Source organism: Hesperophylax consimilis, chromosome 27 (assembly GCF_061612785.1).
Source record: "Hesperophylax consimilis isolate HC1 chromosome 27, BYU_Hcon_1.0, whole genome shotgun sequence".
Lineage (NCBI taxonomy): Eukaryota > Metazoa > Arthropoda > Insecta > Trichoptera > Limnephilidae > Hesperophylax > Hesperophylax consimilis.
The window spans coordinates 3,419,807-3,436,718 of record NC_142862.1 but is presented as its reverse complement, the minus strand read 5'-3'; the positions used below and the strand labels follow the sequence as shown (position 1 = coordinate 3,436,718).

The following is a 16,912-nucleotide window of genomic DNA, read 5'->3' as shown; positions in this document are numbered from 1 at the left end:
GCACACCATAGAAATAACGCGTAGGAGTAGAGCGGAGTAGGGGAGTAGTGCATAAATAAATAGTAACTCTAATCGTACTCTCATGAAATAATAATATTTAATTTCGCATTCAAATCATTTCTTTTTATGCACTTTTTCCCACAAACTAAACACATCATAAACTTTTGATTTTTTGCATAATGTGATTATCCCTTTTCTCAGCATCAAAATGGTTCGTGAAAATGTGATTTATTTCTTTTACAGGGATTTACCAAAAAATCTTTTTGCACATTTTAATCTAATTACTTAAGTGCCTAAATAAAGTAACAACTATTTTGCTTAACGTTTACAGCCTCAATTTCTTTTGAAAATTGGTTTACATTAATACAACATAAAACTATTGGTTTTGACACTATCTAATCATTAAAATAACGTTAAAATTTTACATCTCCGCCGCATCACTGTTACGTACATATTGTAGAAATTACACTTTGTCATGAAATTTAAATACACAATTTTTATGTCAATCTTCCTTAGGTCAATAAATTAGTAATTTAGTTGAGTTGAAGTATTATTTAAATAATCTGTGCGTATTAGTAGAGCGGTGAAATAGTAAAATTATAATTAAAAAAACAATACTAAAAAAAATCGAATAAATCACCCATTAATTAAAGAAATTTATTGTTTTCACTACATTTTTTAATATTTATGCTTCCCAAATATTTTTCATGCCTATCTTCATGTTTGTCTACAATCACGCCTGTCAAATGTCACAAAAATGACAAAAAATGTATTATTCGCCACAGATAAAGCAAAGCTGACGGTCTTGAATTGACTTGTTTGACAGTAAAATAAAATAGGTTATCGAAGCAAAAAGATGGAAAAAATTGAAAAAGTTGAGGAGAAAGATGCTCCCGATGAAGTTTTCGAGGCGAAACCGCCGGAAGAATTCGTGGAATTTAAAAAACCGATATTTGTTGGCAAAATTGGAAGGCTGCCGCGTAAATTGGTGACACCGGAGGCGCGGGAAACTCCACAGGCCGTCGGATCCAGCGGATTCAGCGGCTCTCAACCAGTTGCAAAAAGTCCACAAGTTTCTTCTGACAATAGATCTAAGGACAAGATTAAGAATTTGACTCCAGCTCTATTGATGAAAGAAAAGAGTATCCCTCTTCCATACAAAGAACCGAAATGGTCAGGACTTCCTCCACCTGGTAATGTTAAAGTTATGGTAAACTTTTAGTTTAGTTCTTTTTAGGTATTGGTCAAAGAAAAAAAACATGGTCGAACTGTCAGATGGCATGACATTTTGAAACATAAAAATAATGGAACTTTAACCCAGTATTTTCCATTTCCCCGGTTGTAAATAGTTTGTTTTCTAGTAATTAAGTTGAATGAATTAAAGTGCTATTTCAAAAAAAGTTCGTATTAACTGTGGCCAGCGATCCTAAAAGAAAATTTTTCTTCAGAAGTACGAAAGTTTTATTAATTTTTGTTTTTTCAGAATCTGGCTATTGCCTGGAGGTACTGAAGAGTGGCACCATCCTGGAGACAATTGACCTGACACTAAAGCCTTTTCACGTATTTGGGCGCCTGTGTATGAATGACATTGTCATGGCCCATCCTACTATATCCAGGTAATTATCTCTATTACCCCAGCATCAATATTTGATAACCCAGTGAGAGGGTTACAAAAAAAAACCTTCATTATTTTTCTGTGTAACTAGTATTATTGTTAAAAATACATAAATTAACCGCTTCATTATTTTAAACGAGTTCCAATTTCTGCTGGCTCGCTGGTTTCGACTTCGGCAGCATTCTATTTCTAGCCAACACGAGTAACGTTCGTGAAAGTTATTTTACTCAGTTTGAATTTGCTTGCAGCTTAACTGCATCTGTCGTGTTTTTGAGCTGCTTATTTCGTTCTTGTTTATATTTTAATTGAAAAATGTATAAACTTTGAATAAAACATTTAAAAAAAAGCTGATTTAAAAAAAATACTTTTTATTAAAAAACCCTAGCATTAAGTGGTTAAATAAAATATACAGACATCACACTAAAAAGCAGAGGTCCCAAGAAACTTTATAAAAAATATCCCCCAATCCCCCCATGGAACCTCCCCCGATGTGATAGCTATAGCTAAGCCCCTGGTCTGGGGCGTAGTATTACCAGGTATTATCAAGATTCTGAAAGAAAATTGTAGACAATTGTGCAACCATCGTTAAATAAAATTGTAATTTTCCAGACACCATGCCGTGTTGCAATACAAAGCTCGTGACACAGAGGACGACCGGCCTCGAGGGTTCTACCTGTACGACATGGGCAGCTCGCACGGCACCTTCGTCAACAAAACACGGCTGAAGGCGAATCACTACGCACGCGTCATGGTTGGCCACATGCTCAAACTGGGCTGCAGCACACGCCAATACATTCTCCAGGTGAGCTGTCTAAAAACAAATAATAACGCCTGAGATTATTGGTACATGAAATGGGCTGTCACTGATTCAAGTTATTGGAGAGCGATGTGAAAACGGTTCTTTATCCAGTTACTTTTATCTAGATTTGAATAGTCAGGAGCTTCCAACTAGAAGCGTTTCATTCTAACCGGAACGAAGCTGATTCTGTAGGCATTTTATTCACTCCGAGTTCACAAAATATTCACTCTCACTGGTTCTGAACTGTGGGGTGTACCTAAAATTATTGATGTCGAAACCAAACTCATTAAAAAAGAAAGTTCATTGTCTCATAGTCAAAAGATAGCAAGATGCATTGCTTTTTACCTTTATTTGGTCTGCATTGAGCAAATTTGCCTTCCAGCAAGTTCGTGCCAACAGCGTCCCGTGCCAATTGGGAATGCCATAGCCTCACTGGCTCCAGACGGTTGGTAGCAGTTGAGATTCTTGTGCGGTATTCACTTAATTTTTTTTTTCCCACCCCTATCTTTCAATTTATTTATTCATTTACATTGCAGTATAATATGAATATAAAATATCGACAAATGGAGGACAAAATCATTGGAGATAAATTGTTCATGAAAGCTATTTTAAAGTTTGAGCAGCGATAGTGGTTGTGGGCATAGTTGTTGTTTAATTATTGAAGACAATATTAGCGATTTCTAAACGAAAATCTGAAACAGAAAAATCAGAAAAGGATACGGTCACATCTAGGACCTAGATGTGACCGTATCCGAAAAATAAATAGTTGTTGTTGTTTTATTTGGTATAAAAATATGGACAAAATCAAAGAATGGAGGAAAAAGCACCCAATCTTCATCAAAAAGTTATTGTTGCATTTTTGTGGACTAAGAACTTTTGGTTTCCAAATGGTTGATATGTAAAAACAATGTGAAATTAATAAAAATTGACACATACAACCTCTCCGAGAAGACTGACGTGTATTTGGGGCGCGATTTCAATATTCACGAAAAGGTATTGGCTTGGACCGATCAGTCTGGTCGATGATATCACTGTGGCGTGGAGTGGTGAATATCCAACATTTTGACGTGTTGGAATATCCAACCCGACTGACCGCGCCACCCAAATTGCATAGGATTTGCACAGATTTGGCATGGACCCCTCTAAATCGAAGATTTGCGGGGTCGTCAACAGGGGCCATTAAGGAAAGGAAGGACGGCCGGCTGAGCGGTGGCTTCAGTCAGGTGAAAATGGTAGTTTGTAGGCATTATAATATAATAGAGTAATTTGCAACAATACCAGTAACCCTTCTTCTTCATCTTCCAGGGTCCAGAGGAAGACAAAGAAGCCGAGTCGGAGCTATCCCTGACGGAGATGAAGCAATTGAGGTTAGCAAGAAGACTAGAGATGATTAAGGAGAGGCAGGCCGGGAATTCGGACGGCAAGGAAGATGATGGCATCTCTTGGGGCATGGGTAAGAGGAAGAGGTTATGGATAATCAATATGGTGTATTTGATATACCGTAGTCTCTATTATCCAAACAATTAAAAACCGAGCCAGTTCAGTTTAATGAATTTTCGGATTTCTGGAATCTTTAAAGTTGGGTCTCCAGCAAAGAAATTTATCGGTTCCTGAAGTTGTCAAAAAAGTCAAAGTTCATTCGGCGGTTCCATCTCATAAGGCTGGTTGAGTGCAAGTGATATTGGAAATTGGAGTTGAAGTCTGAAAAGCCGCAGACGCCTATTCTTTTCCATAGACTGTTCTCACGGATCTATTTGATAGATTCTATGTAATACATCAAAGAATAGATCAGATGAAATTCCTGTTTAAGCGATCATTAAAATTTGTGTAGAATGTTATTAAAATGTTTCTTGTTTCTTTGATCTTCAACAAATCCCATGCAGAAGAAGCCAGCATTACTTAGTGGTTTCTTACAAATTCTTCCGTCATTGCATTATTTTAAACATGCACTACTTTCATGTAAAACATTGCACGTTGGTTTCTTTGTCAGCCGAGGATGCTGAAGATGAGACAGACCTCTCGGAGAACCCGTTTGCGGTGGCCAGCAATGAGGAGCTGTACCTGGAGGACCCCAAGAAGACGCTGCGGGGCTATCTGGAACGCGAGGGGTGCACTGTGGAATACGACTGCCAGGAGAGGGGCGTGGGGCAGTTCGTCTGCAGGTACTGCAACATAACCTTACTTTTTGCGGTGGGGCTAGAAAGTGGAAGAAGTAACCTAATTTTTCTTCTTCTGGTTCCCTATCCTATCATCAGGGCAATCTTCAAATATCTAATCTAACCTTTCTTATTCTATTCTATGACAGGGCAACCATCATTATGCAGACTGCAGCCAGAACAATTCAGTAGAATTATACACACATCAGATACATATCACATAGATAATTTTTAAGGCCTTCTAAAGTCTATCGTAAATGAACAACTTTTTACTACGATTTCTTGCTGCCTAGGTATTTTTGCCAAGATTTCCATATTGTCAGTAAAGATTGCGCAAGATTGTTATGTATTACCTATTCGTCACCTCAGTGCTTAATTGTCCAAACGACCATTTGCAAATTTTACAGGAGGAGGTTTTCTTTGATTATTTCAATGAAACATTATGACAGGTGTTTAAGATGAAGATATTTCCGTCAAGCTAAAGGTCTGATCAGTTTAAGTAATTCTTTGTAAATTGACTAAGGATAGTTTTTGATACTTTTTTTTACATTTTAAAATGGAGATTGAACAAAAACGCACCACCAAAATTTTGTAAAAGGAGATTGAACAAACTGGAATTGGAGATAGGGCAACTTTTGCGTAGAACTTTCCGTGCTTGTTTGTTCAAACGACCACCTTTAGTTATATACAGGTGAGTTTATTTTTAATATTTCTATTTTGGATACTGACAATTCGTGGTGGAATATATATATTTATAATAGTGATTTTTTCTTTGTTTGTTCCTTCTTATTTCCTACACCTTTTCTATACATAAAAGTTAGCTCTGGCGTTATGAAATTTATATACAAATTCACATCTTATTTCCCATACCACTCTACCGACTGCGATAAAAATTTGTAATTTTGAGTTGTGCGCATGCCCGCGAAGGTTTCCCTATATTATATTGAACTATGGCGTTGTGAAATTTGTATAAAGATTCTCTTATTATTTCCTATATCATTCATCCGATTGCGATGAAACTTTGGTGAGTTGCTTTTCGCACGCCGGCGAAGGTTTCCATACATAAAGGTGAACTCTGGCGTTATGAAATTTGCATTCAGATTGTATAATAGGTGGCGATCGAGTTGTTATAAAAGTGTGAGCATTATTTCTTGTAGCTTAGCAGTATGGACTGAAAGAGGGAAGGGTGAGGGTAATCCGTGAGGGGGGAGGGTTCGTGGGATGCGGGACAAATCTTTCTTTGAGTGGCATTGAAACGCGTGCCAGGTACTCGACAGTTCCATTATAATAATTTACTTCCATGATAATAATATATTAAACAATGTCCAACTATTTTTTATTTCTGACCGTGACCGGGTTTAGCCTATCAACCATCTTTAGACTTCCATCTTCGTTGTTACGACATAGCAACGAAAATGTGATATCCATATAATTTGAATAAAATCATTGCATTCCACCCCTTTTAATCCCCCTCCCTAAATTTAATGTAAATAAAGCACAGTTTAAGGAATATCTGTACTAGTCTGAAGATGACCGCAGTAGGCTGAATCTCTTACGATCAGATTTTTTTTTATGTGACACCTCACAAGAGCGTCCGTGCCAATGTACAGACAGGGGAACTATGTAACCACCCAGTTGGGCGGCGTTGTGAGGCGGGTTAAGGTAGGGGCTGTATGAAGGGATTTATTAATGCGGGCCTTGAAGAGGCTCGGATTATAGGAGAGAGATGCCGGTAGCTCTTTCCACATACGAGCCGACTTACAAAAAACGAGTCGTAAAAACGACCCGTTCTCATGAAGCTAACGTCAACCGTAAACGGGTGTTCCGCTCGTGTCCGTCGAGTTTCGCACACGTGCACCGGTGCATCAGGGATCAATGCTGCTAGCTCCTTGGAGCAGGCCCATTGAAATACCTGTAGAACAGACACAGCATGCCCACATTGCGTCTATGCAATAGAGAAGGCAATCGGTCTGTTAACAACGGATTGTCAATCAGACGGATCGCCCTCCTTTGCACAGATTCAAGTAGGTTAATTAAGTATTTTGGGGCACCAGCCCAGAGGTGGCTCCCAAATTCAACTGTTGGGCGGACTTGAGACTTGTACAGGGTCAGCAGCTGGTCACTGTTGAAGGATATCCCAGCCGTGTACAAGACGTCCAGCTTCTTGGAAGCCTGATTTACTCGGGCTTCTATGGATCCCCGATACTTGAGCCGGTCTGATATACTAACTCCAAGCATTTCAATGGAGTCTTTATTGGGGAGAGTGCTCCCATAGAATTGCGCCTAAACAGTACGGGTGGCCAAAACACTAAATCACTTAAATTATATGAAATTTATGCAAATTATTTCAGTGAATAATATACCTATAGGTAGGTACATGTTTTTTTGGCTAAAAATTAAAATCCTACCGTTTTTGTTGGTAATACTCAGAATCGTAATCAAAACCCCAAAACACACAAATGAGGAAAAAATCAGAATTATAATTTATTATATAACTATAATTTATTTCAACAAACTGCCTAATCACTATAGATCAATTTGTAAATCTCAAACGGCTACATACAAATACGGATATACTGAAAATTTCGAATTGAAATACTAATCTAACTAGTTTAATATGAATCGTCAGTCAAAAAACCAATTTTGACAGCAAAAACTTGCAAAAAGTAGAGTCTGAGCGAAAACAGAAAAGTGAACACGCTGTATTACAAAGTTCATTGCAATGTAAAAAACAAAACAAATTTGGTATTGATAGAGATCTTTAAAACTAACACTTACCGCTCTATTTCCGCACTGCTGCGTATGTATGCACTTTTGTAATTAGTAATTGACATTTTCCTGTTGTTTTATCAATCAAAAACTCCTTGGTATATATTTAAATGCTTTTTTACTTCCGCGTGACACCATAAAACAAACACCGTTGAAATGTAAAAACATAAGATGGCGGCATCACGTGATCCTCGCATCGTGCTGTAATTGGTCGGTTGGTGGAGTTTGAACAAACTAGCACGCAATTTTAATTCTCGACTCTAGGAGGTTGGCCTAATAAGGAGATTGGCCAAACAAGGACTCACTTTTAGAATATTGTTGTGGACATTGACATTTTAAAATGCTTATAATTAATTGTAGCAGGCTGATAAAACTATTTTTTCTTCATCGAACGACGCGTAATTTGATCCTTAACAATATTGCGTTAAAAACTCATTTTCGCTAAAATGGTCGTTTGGACAATTAAGCACTGGGGCGACGTATTATTGTCGACGCAATACCCAGTCTTAACGGTGAGTTCGCTCGGCTACCGATATAATGACTATATTGCCGGGCCAAATTTATTTCCTTGTTTCCCTGTTCGCCACCTACCCGCTATCAAAACTGTCATAAATTCGAACGCAATTAATATTAATAAATAATTTGGCAATTTTGCTTCCAAGTTTATATGTAGAAGTTTAGTGGAGTTATTGCAGGATATTGTTTTTACTGTTAGTTGTGAATGTAAACATTACGGCATTCTTGGCGCGATATGCCAGTATTGATGGCTAACACAAGACTATTGTTCGGCAGTAGGCAATAATAGGCAATTTATCCCGCTCGTTTACAAGCCTTCGTGATACCACTGGGTATCATGTACCAAGACTGAGTTTTTTTTTTTTAATCTAGTATTCAATTTGTAATTTCTCAAATGTTTCTTTGCTTCATCGAAGATACATCGGAATCTTGATTCTTCTTAACTAATTATGCTTCACCACTTCCTGATGGGTTTTTATTCACCATGTTCTTTTAACTAAATTAACTGGTAAACTGAACCTTGTTGTTGCGGTTTAGAATCTTATTTTCGTTGCAATAAAATGTTTTCATTTCAGAGTGGAGCTACCCCTCGAGGATGCACGCGGACGCCCTGTAGTAGCGGAGGTCATCCACAAAGGAAAGAAGAAAGACGCAGTGGTGCAGTGCGCACTGGAAGCATGTCGCATCATCGACCGCCACGGGCTGCTCAGGCAGGCTAAACACGGTGAGCGTGTTCATGTTATTTATTATTATGTATCGGTTTCCATAATGGACTTGTCTAATGCAGCGGATCTTCACCTCTTTGGCAGTTTTTTTTTCTAAATTGTAGTTCTCATTATCTACAAAAATGTTTCTTTTATGCTCAATTATCCTTCATTTTTGAATGAGAGTGGGATTTTGTTAGTAGAGTTTAACACCATAGTTAGCCGAAGTTTGGCATTTTTGTTACAATCTAATGAATTGTTGGTATTTTGTAGAGTCCCGCAAGCGCAAGGAGAAGAAGTGGACGGGGACGGAGGACGATTACTACGACTCAGACGAGGACACCTTCCTGGATAGGACAGGCAGCGTGGAGAGGAAGAGAGAGGGGCGCCGCCAGAAGGGGGACACTAGCAAGGCGCTCACCTACACCGAGCTGGTAAGTGTCCCATTCAGTAAGAGTCCCAGTTCTTCGTATGGTGGAATGAGGATATTCAGCCAGTCGACGGGATCAGGAGTCATTTGGTTCATCACAGAAATGACATAGGGAAAGTGATGAAGGGGACATTCTTCTACGATGTGTTCTGTTCAATCCATAGTCCTTTAGATCCCATTTTGGCACAGGTCTGTGACAGCGACACAGAAAGAGAATCCTGGCAATTGACTATTTATGTAATAGAATTGATACAAATTGTTTTCCTATCTCTTGAAGGACCTTTTAATGACCATATTCTAGGTGGAGAAATGCACAGCTCTGAAGAAGGACATTGGCGTGCTGGATGCGCGCCTGGCGGTGCTACGCGCCCAGGGCTGCCCTCCGGAGATTGCAGACAAAGAGGACGAGGATGCGCTGGACCAGTTCATGCGGGGACTGGGTAGACAGAGCGCGGCGGATAAAGCTGAGATCTCCAAGACCAAGGTTTGTGATTAAAAAGTTTTTTTTGCTTTGCCGTTTTAAAAATTCTAGTCCATTTAACTATTCTGGTCCATTTTGGCCAATTCTCCACTGCAGTCAGTTATTTTTGGCTGTTTTAACAATTTTGGTGTCATATCTTCTTTGCCATGTTTGTAATATGTGGAGAATACTGTGCTGATAAAAGTGGTAAACATATAAAAGCTCAATTTGGGCATAAATAAATAATTACTATGTGCTTCTTCACTTCTCTTGTAAATGATTGAACCATAACACTATATTAAATTTTGCAGATGGAGATTCAAAAACTAAAACTTGATCTGGCCAAAACCGAGCGTCTCGCCGAGTTCGCCAAACCCGCCGACCTTCCAGCCCTAGTCGTGCAGACGTCTCCGGAAACTTCTACCACACCCATAGTCAAAAAGACCAGCACGTCCATCATCATAGGCAAGAGAATAAAACTGAAGAACCGCGAGAAGACTCCTTACAAAGTCGCAAAACCAACGGAATCCACAAACGACGAGGGGGAATTTGTCGAAGAAATCGATTCCGATGAAGAAATTCCTTCTAATTACGGAGATAAAAATGAAAGACTAACTAATAATGGAGATGTGTCTCCATCAGAAGTTAGGTTAAGCTCTGAAAGCACAGGTAAAATTGAAGATTCCAAAGGTTCGGCTGCCGTTAAAGGTGAAAATAGTAAAAATAAAATTAAAGCGTCTGGTGAGTCAAAAGATAAGGGTGGTAAGACGTACGGACCCATGCGACCTCCTTCTAACTATGTCATCCCGGACAGCTATTACGAACAGGACACGGACAGAGATCTGCCGGAAATTACAGATGAAAGTGGGGAATATTAAAGATCGATTTATAGTTTGGTAGTTCGCTAGTCCAATTCGTACTGATCTACTTAAGTCCCTCTTCAGAACAGGCCCAGTGGGAATCTATACTATTTTGTTAATATTTAAAAGTACCATCTGTTCAAATCAATTAATTTCACACGATTTGTAGGGGGACATCTTATTTCGACATTATCTATATTGTTCACTTACTGCCAAGACCTCATGTCTGCCAAAAAGTAATTTTTACAGGAGGAAGAAAAATGTACTTTATAAGTAAAAAAAAAACAATGGTTTGAAATTTTCTGTATTGTTTGTGTGCTTTATTGAAGGTTGTACTCAACTTAAAAGTTCGTATAGAGATGGGAGTAAGAGGACGATATTATACAATGAAGAGTGACTGTGTTTGTTTTTTTAGTTTTATTCCGAGATTGATGAGATATTAAACAATGAGATTTCTGAAAACCACATCCATCTCCGTTTTGCCACCCGTTAAAGCAGAATAGAGCCCGGGCAATGCCGGGTGCTTCAGCTATTATGTTTGTAATATAGTCCTATAGCTCTGAGGAGGTGTGATACTTAATGAAATTATATATAATATAATTTTTTAATTTTGCGATGCTATTATACAATTTTGCATGACTTTGTAAGTCATATTTTGACATAATTGAGGAGGTTGACTTCAATGTTGAATTTGGTAAAGGAATGAAGGGTAACGGGATATAGATCAGAATCAATTTTCTTTTCAAGAAAATCGCTAGACGCTGATTTTCTTTATAGTTTGAACTGTTTTTTTTTCTTTGCTCTACTCGGTTCACCACTTCCTCGAGATGATACCTTATCACTGAAATCAGTCGATATCACTGTTAAACTGAGATACACACGAGGTGAAAACATGACATACATATTAGCGATGAATCGTTCATGAACAAGCCGCACAATTGAGCTAGCTCTTTTTGACGAGCCGTATTCGTACGACTCCCGGTAAACCGTACCACGGTTCAATTGAACGGTAACTTTTTTTTATCGAGAAATATTTTAGAAAAATAGGGTTATTAAAATTATCCAAGTATTAATTGTTATTACATACTCGGACACGTGAATGGCGTCTGACAGTCCGATTATCTGTCGGTACGATCATTCGTATTCATTCATACGCTGGAAGCTGGGAGCCATATCAGGGGAGCTGTATCGGGCGAGCGCAAAACCTCTGAGCTCACAGCTCCCGTTCAATTGAGTCGTCGACTCTTTCAGCCGTACGAAAATATTGAGCTGATACCGTGGCTCCCACTCTTAATAAAATGAGTCATTAACCATCATAGTATAGGAAAACAAACACTGAATAGACGGGATCTGCATAAATAGACCCTGATCGTTAAATACCGTCACCTTTTGAATGTAATGTTATAGTGGATGCCAACACGACAGCCCGATGGGTAGGATCTTTGACCAGCAGTCGGACGTACTGAATTCGATACCTTTTAAACAAAAGTTTCAAACCTTAGGGTTTTTTGGTTTAATTTTTTGATGAACCAAGCAGCAAAAATATGAAATTGAAGATGACATAGAACCAACTTGATGAAACTGGTAGTCTATGTCAGTTATGTGGTTTAGGAATATCTTGTTATGTAGTTAAGTTGTGACGTTTGACATTCTATCCTGCTATATCCCCTAGCGGCACAGCAAATAGTTTGTATTTTTAAGTAAAATGTTCTGATGACATTATTTAGTTTTTAAATATTATTTAAGTAAAGAATTTTGATTTTAAAATCATACATTCTCAAAATGTAAATATTACGTAGTAGAAAAATAGGTTAAATAATAAATCCTTTTTTAATTTTTGAATACTTTTGTTTTTGGGACTGAATGAATTAATGAATGCAAATCTTGAAAAAGGAAACTAACATACTTCCCGACATTCGATTGAGCTGAAACTTTGCATATAGACTTGTTGTCCATAAAAATGCATTCTATCAACTTTTGGTGGCAATCACATACACACATGTGGTCATATATTCATTTATCTGAAATCGGATGACATTACAGTATGTATAAATACAAAATAAATGTCAGTCCTATAGAGTTGTCGACTCCAGTTCCTGAGTAGAAAGATTCAATACTTAGTCAAAACAATTTTTTTTTAAAGTTTTTATGACGCTTTAAAAACAGATGTGTTATAGTACACTATATACCTTATTTTTACTTTTTTCTTAGATTATGTTGAAAATGTTTTACTGTTTTGATTTTGGGTGATTTCTTAAAACATTATTAACCCATCGGCCTCAAACGACGCCATCCTGGCGGGTCTGGTGTCGTCGGCTTAAAAACGAAAAAGGGATACATTATTGACATCTGTGTTTAAAATTTTAAATGCCAATCGCTCTGTAGATAATTCAGCATTCATTTCGTAGTAATTGGCAGGACTCCGTTGGTACAGTTTTTTCCTGATATTTACGATTGAAATTTTGTTATATTTCAGCGTCATTGAATTTTTTTTTAAATAGCGTGTGGTTCGGGAATTGACAAGCTTGTTCGTAAAATGCGTGGTGGGCGGCTAACATCAGCCCAAATTGAAATAAAATATATTATGGTCATAAGTATGATTAATGTAAAACTTTTCTTAATCCAATTATAAAAAAAAGAAAAAAAAATGGGTTTTATGAAAAAAAATATTTTTATATCCTCGTTTAATCATATTATTATTATTTTTTAAAAAACTGCATATATTTTTTGCATACCTTAATTCAATGAACGAGTAAATTTTAAAAAATTGTTTCGTTTGTATGTTTAGTTTAAAAGTTATGTAAGATTTAGTACACCACTGCAGATTTAAAACTTCGGTACAAAACAATTCGGAGGCCAATGGGTTAATAAAAGACATGTTACCGAAAATAATGAGATTTATCATTTTATATTACATTTTAACAGTATACACTCTTAATGTCTTTATTAAAATAACACTTTTGATAATACAACTGTGAAATAAACTACAATATATGCATTACATAATATTATTATTTTATTGCAAAAGAGATCTATGTGTTTTGATTTATTTAAAATTTTCAGATTCTTAATTTGAATTTTGAAGGATATTTTTCAAATGGAAAATTAATGTCTGAACAAGATCCGGGTGCAAGTAAAAAAGAAAAAATAATTTTTTTGAAATTTATTTTAAGGTAATTTTGGGAAAAATATAGAATTTCGAAAAAAGTTTTTTATCTTTTTTACTTCTACCATCACGTTGAATCACCTCCCGAAGCTTGTGCACTTTACACCCGGACACCCTGTATATGAAGATCAAAGTAAAAAAAAATGGAATGTAAATAAAGTTTCAATAAACAGGGTGTTTTTTACGCATTCTATTATTTTATAATGATTATATGTATTACTAAAATTATAATTATATTGCAAGCGCATCCACAAATAAAACATAATATAGGAATAATCTTAAAAAAGTAACTCAATTAAATTTGCGACAAAAATGTTATGTATAGTTAATTTATAGAGATCCAATATAGATTTTTGAAATAGGAGTGAAAAAGTAAAAAAAATAGCGGTTAGTTATTATGATAGATACAATAGACAAGTGATCCCACAACTCATTACCGAAGGTAATAATGAAAAAATATTTTTGTAATTACATCATCAGATGCTTAAGGTTAAACATAACACACATTATAAAATACGTGTTCATAGATGGCGCTAATTTAATTATTCATTTGCGCGCGTACGTACGATATATGAATATATAGTTTTGTCCATACAAAAACTAAATTCTTTCAAGAAAGCAACACAAATACAATATTCTATCGGAGATTAAATCCATTATTATATATTGTATGACTTGCTTAAAAGAATTGAGTTTTTATACGGACAAAACTATTTATTTATATCGCGTATGTACGGGCGCAAGCAAATAATACGTTGTAATGTTTTAAAGCATAACTTGCAAAACGTGTATTTTGATAAAATAATTAAATTAACGCCATCTACGAAGGCATAGGTTATAATGTATGTTACATTTACCCTTAAGGTTAAATGCAATAGAGAATCATACACAAAGTTAGCAGCCAAATAAATATGTGTTTAGAAAATGAAGATAGTGTTGGTCGCTCTCAGTTGAAGTATGATGCAGATAAAAATGATGGAAGTTGATATGGTTGACTTAGCCCAGTGGTCAGAGCACTTCTTCGACAAGGCAGACTTGGGTTCAATTCCCAGATGGAGTGAATCTCTTTCTATCTTTTCTGCTTCACATTTTTCATTTGAGAGTGGTTTATATTGTCTTCAATGATTAGATTTTATATGTCCGCCGCCGAATAAACTGATATCACCAATTTACGTGAGAATCTTCGATTCTCAGGCTTTGAAGCCAGTGAAATTAATTATCTGCTCACGAAGGAATTTCGATATTTAATAATGTTTGGATCAATTTCATCACAAGTAACGAAAAGTTGAGGTTTCTTCGGGCACGCACACAACACACTTCTATCAGTTTATCTCTTCAGTCCTATTTACTATTCTTCTTCCACAGGGATACACAAGTATCCGATACCTGAGGATTCAAGTACCTTGGTGACCACTGCCATACATCTGCAAAGGTTTGTACACAGGCAAACGTTGCTCACATTTTGTAAACTCGTCAGTGATGCTAGTCTCCGCAACCAGCTGGTCGAAGTCGTTATCATTTGGTCGACTAAATAAAGGATTAAGATTTGCTTGCTGAAACGCGATATCAAAGTCTACATTCGAGGAGCATTGGGGCCCTTGCAGTAACGGCGTATAAAATTATTAAAAATTTAATAGATAGTCCATACCTCCTGGAATGCTATAAGTTGTTTGTATCAAACAACTACAGCCAGGGACGGCACCAAGAGCCCCATGATCCGTGTGCTTTAGAGCAATGCTACGTATAAAACAGCCAACAGAAAATGACAGCTGCAGCAGTTGTGAGTGAGATTATTAAAGCTAGTTTTGACGTTTCGAGAGGAATACGGTATATAGAGACGTATACGGACTGTGTGTGACAAGTTGTCCTTGATGTAAATACACAACATCAGTATCGGATACTTGTTTCTGTGGAAGAATGGCCTTAGAGTCTCATGCACATGCAAAATGTTATAATTTGGGATTTATTTAGTCACCGCCATCTTTATTAATACAGGCCATGCTCTAGAAACTGCACTGACAGTTGACAACCCAGATCAAGATGTATGAAAACAGGTCTCTTTAACAGTTACCGCAGTTTCTACAGCATGGCCTCTATTAATAAAGATGGTGGTGATTTAGTACATTATATCAATATCCTCAAACTTATTGAAACATATCTACGAAGAATTCTTTGAAAAAAACGGCAGTTTCTTAACTTTGTTTAATACAAATTCGGGGGTTTAGGATCACAGGGGCCTATCTACAAACACACAGATAAACGCAAATAAAGATTGGAATGTTCAAATGCCCAACTGTATCTCTTAAATGGCTGTATGTACGAGATAAAGCTTTATGTCACTAATAAATATGATACTGGCATTACTCATAACCCCAGTTTTTTGTAGTTAAGCATGTGTTCCAAAGTCCCCGAATTTTATCGTTAGATATTCCAATTTAAAAAACATTATTTAAAACAGTATTGGTAGGTTTACAGAAAAACAAAAAAGTTGTAAGGATTTTTATTCAAAATTTATATGTTTTTTTATATATTGGAGTATCATAGGGAGTCAATAATTTCGATAGAAAACGGCACGAGAATTCACTCATGACAGGTTTGAATACCACAGTGTGTTTTACCGACTCGGGCATAATGAAAGGACATATATATCATAATGTTAATTTGAATATTAAATAAAATATTTATTTGTATTACTGGCAACAATACATGGTCGAACGATAAATAAAACAATCATATTTTAAAGACAACTCCAAAAGAGTAAGTAAAACAATTTCAGGTTTGTTTTCGAGCTAGTCATCTGAATGAATTAAATGTTGGAATGAATCGACTCAAATGACTACTCAATTGAATTAACAAATGTGATTTAATGAATCGACTCAAATAACTGAATTGACTCAATTGAATGAATACACTCAAATAACTGAGTTTGATCAATTAAGTGGATTGACTCAATTGAATAAATCGACTCAAATAACTGAATTGAATAAAACAATTTAAATAACTTAATTCATTCAATTGAATGAATCGATTCAAATGACTGAATTGAATGAATATTAAAATGAAAATATCTGAATTACCTCAATTGAATGAATAAATTCAAATTTACTGAATTTGATCAATTAAATGGATTGACTCAAATAACTAAATTGACTCAATTGAATGAATACACCCAAATAACCGAATTAAATCATTGAAATGAATTAACTCAATTAAATTAATTGATTAAAATAACTGAATTGACTGAATCAACTCAAATAACTGAATTGACTCAATTGAATGAATTAAATACTAAAATTGAATTATAAAACATATTAGTAACAATCAATTCATTAAAATTTTAAAATCTGTTAAATTGCGAAGACACTATTTTAGGAGCAATCGGTTTGTGACCACAGAAATAATAATCGATAATTAAAATAATGTTATAAATTCATTTG

At 36.1% G+C, this 16,912-nt stretch overlaps 1 protein-coding gene across 1 annotated transcript; it reads left to right on the top strand.

Moving 5' to 3' along the window:
- The first annotated feature begins 785 nt into the window (after positions 1-785).
- LOC149410479 (kanadaptin) lies at positions 786-10,565 on the top strand. The gene is made up of 9 exons (XM_089647719.1): positions 786-1,193; positions 1,484-1,616; positions 2,225-2,417; positions 3,720-3,867; positions 4,405-4,576; positions 8,431-8,579; positions 8,833-8,993; positions 9,291-9,473; positions 9,761-10,565. The coding sequence occupies exons 1-9, from the start codon at positions 857-859 to the stop codon at positions 10,325-10,327; spliced, it is 2,043 nt and encodes a 680-aa protein (XP_089503845.1). The 5' UTR covers positions 786-856; the 3' UTR covers positions 10,328-10,565.
- Positions 10,566-16,912: the final 6,347 nt, after the last annotated feature.

Coding starts and splice junctions, on each gene's coding strand:
- LOC149410479 (XM_089647719.1), top strand. CDS start 857: ATGGAAAAAATTGAAAAAGTTGAGGAGAAAGATGCTCCCGATGAAGTT. Junction 8,580..8,832: donor GCTCAGGCAGGCTAAACACG/GTGAGCGTGTTC, acceptor GGTATTTTGTAG/AGTCCCGCAAGCGCAAGGAG. Junction 8,994..9,290: donor CGCTCACCTACACCGAGCTG/GTAAGTGTCCCA, acceptor ACCATATTCTAG/GTGGAGAAATGCACAGCTCT.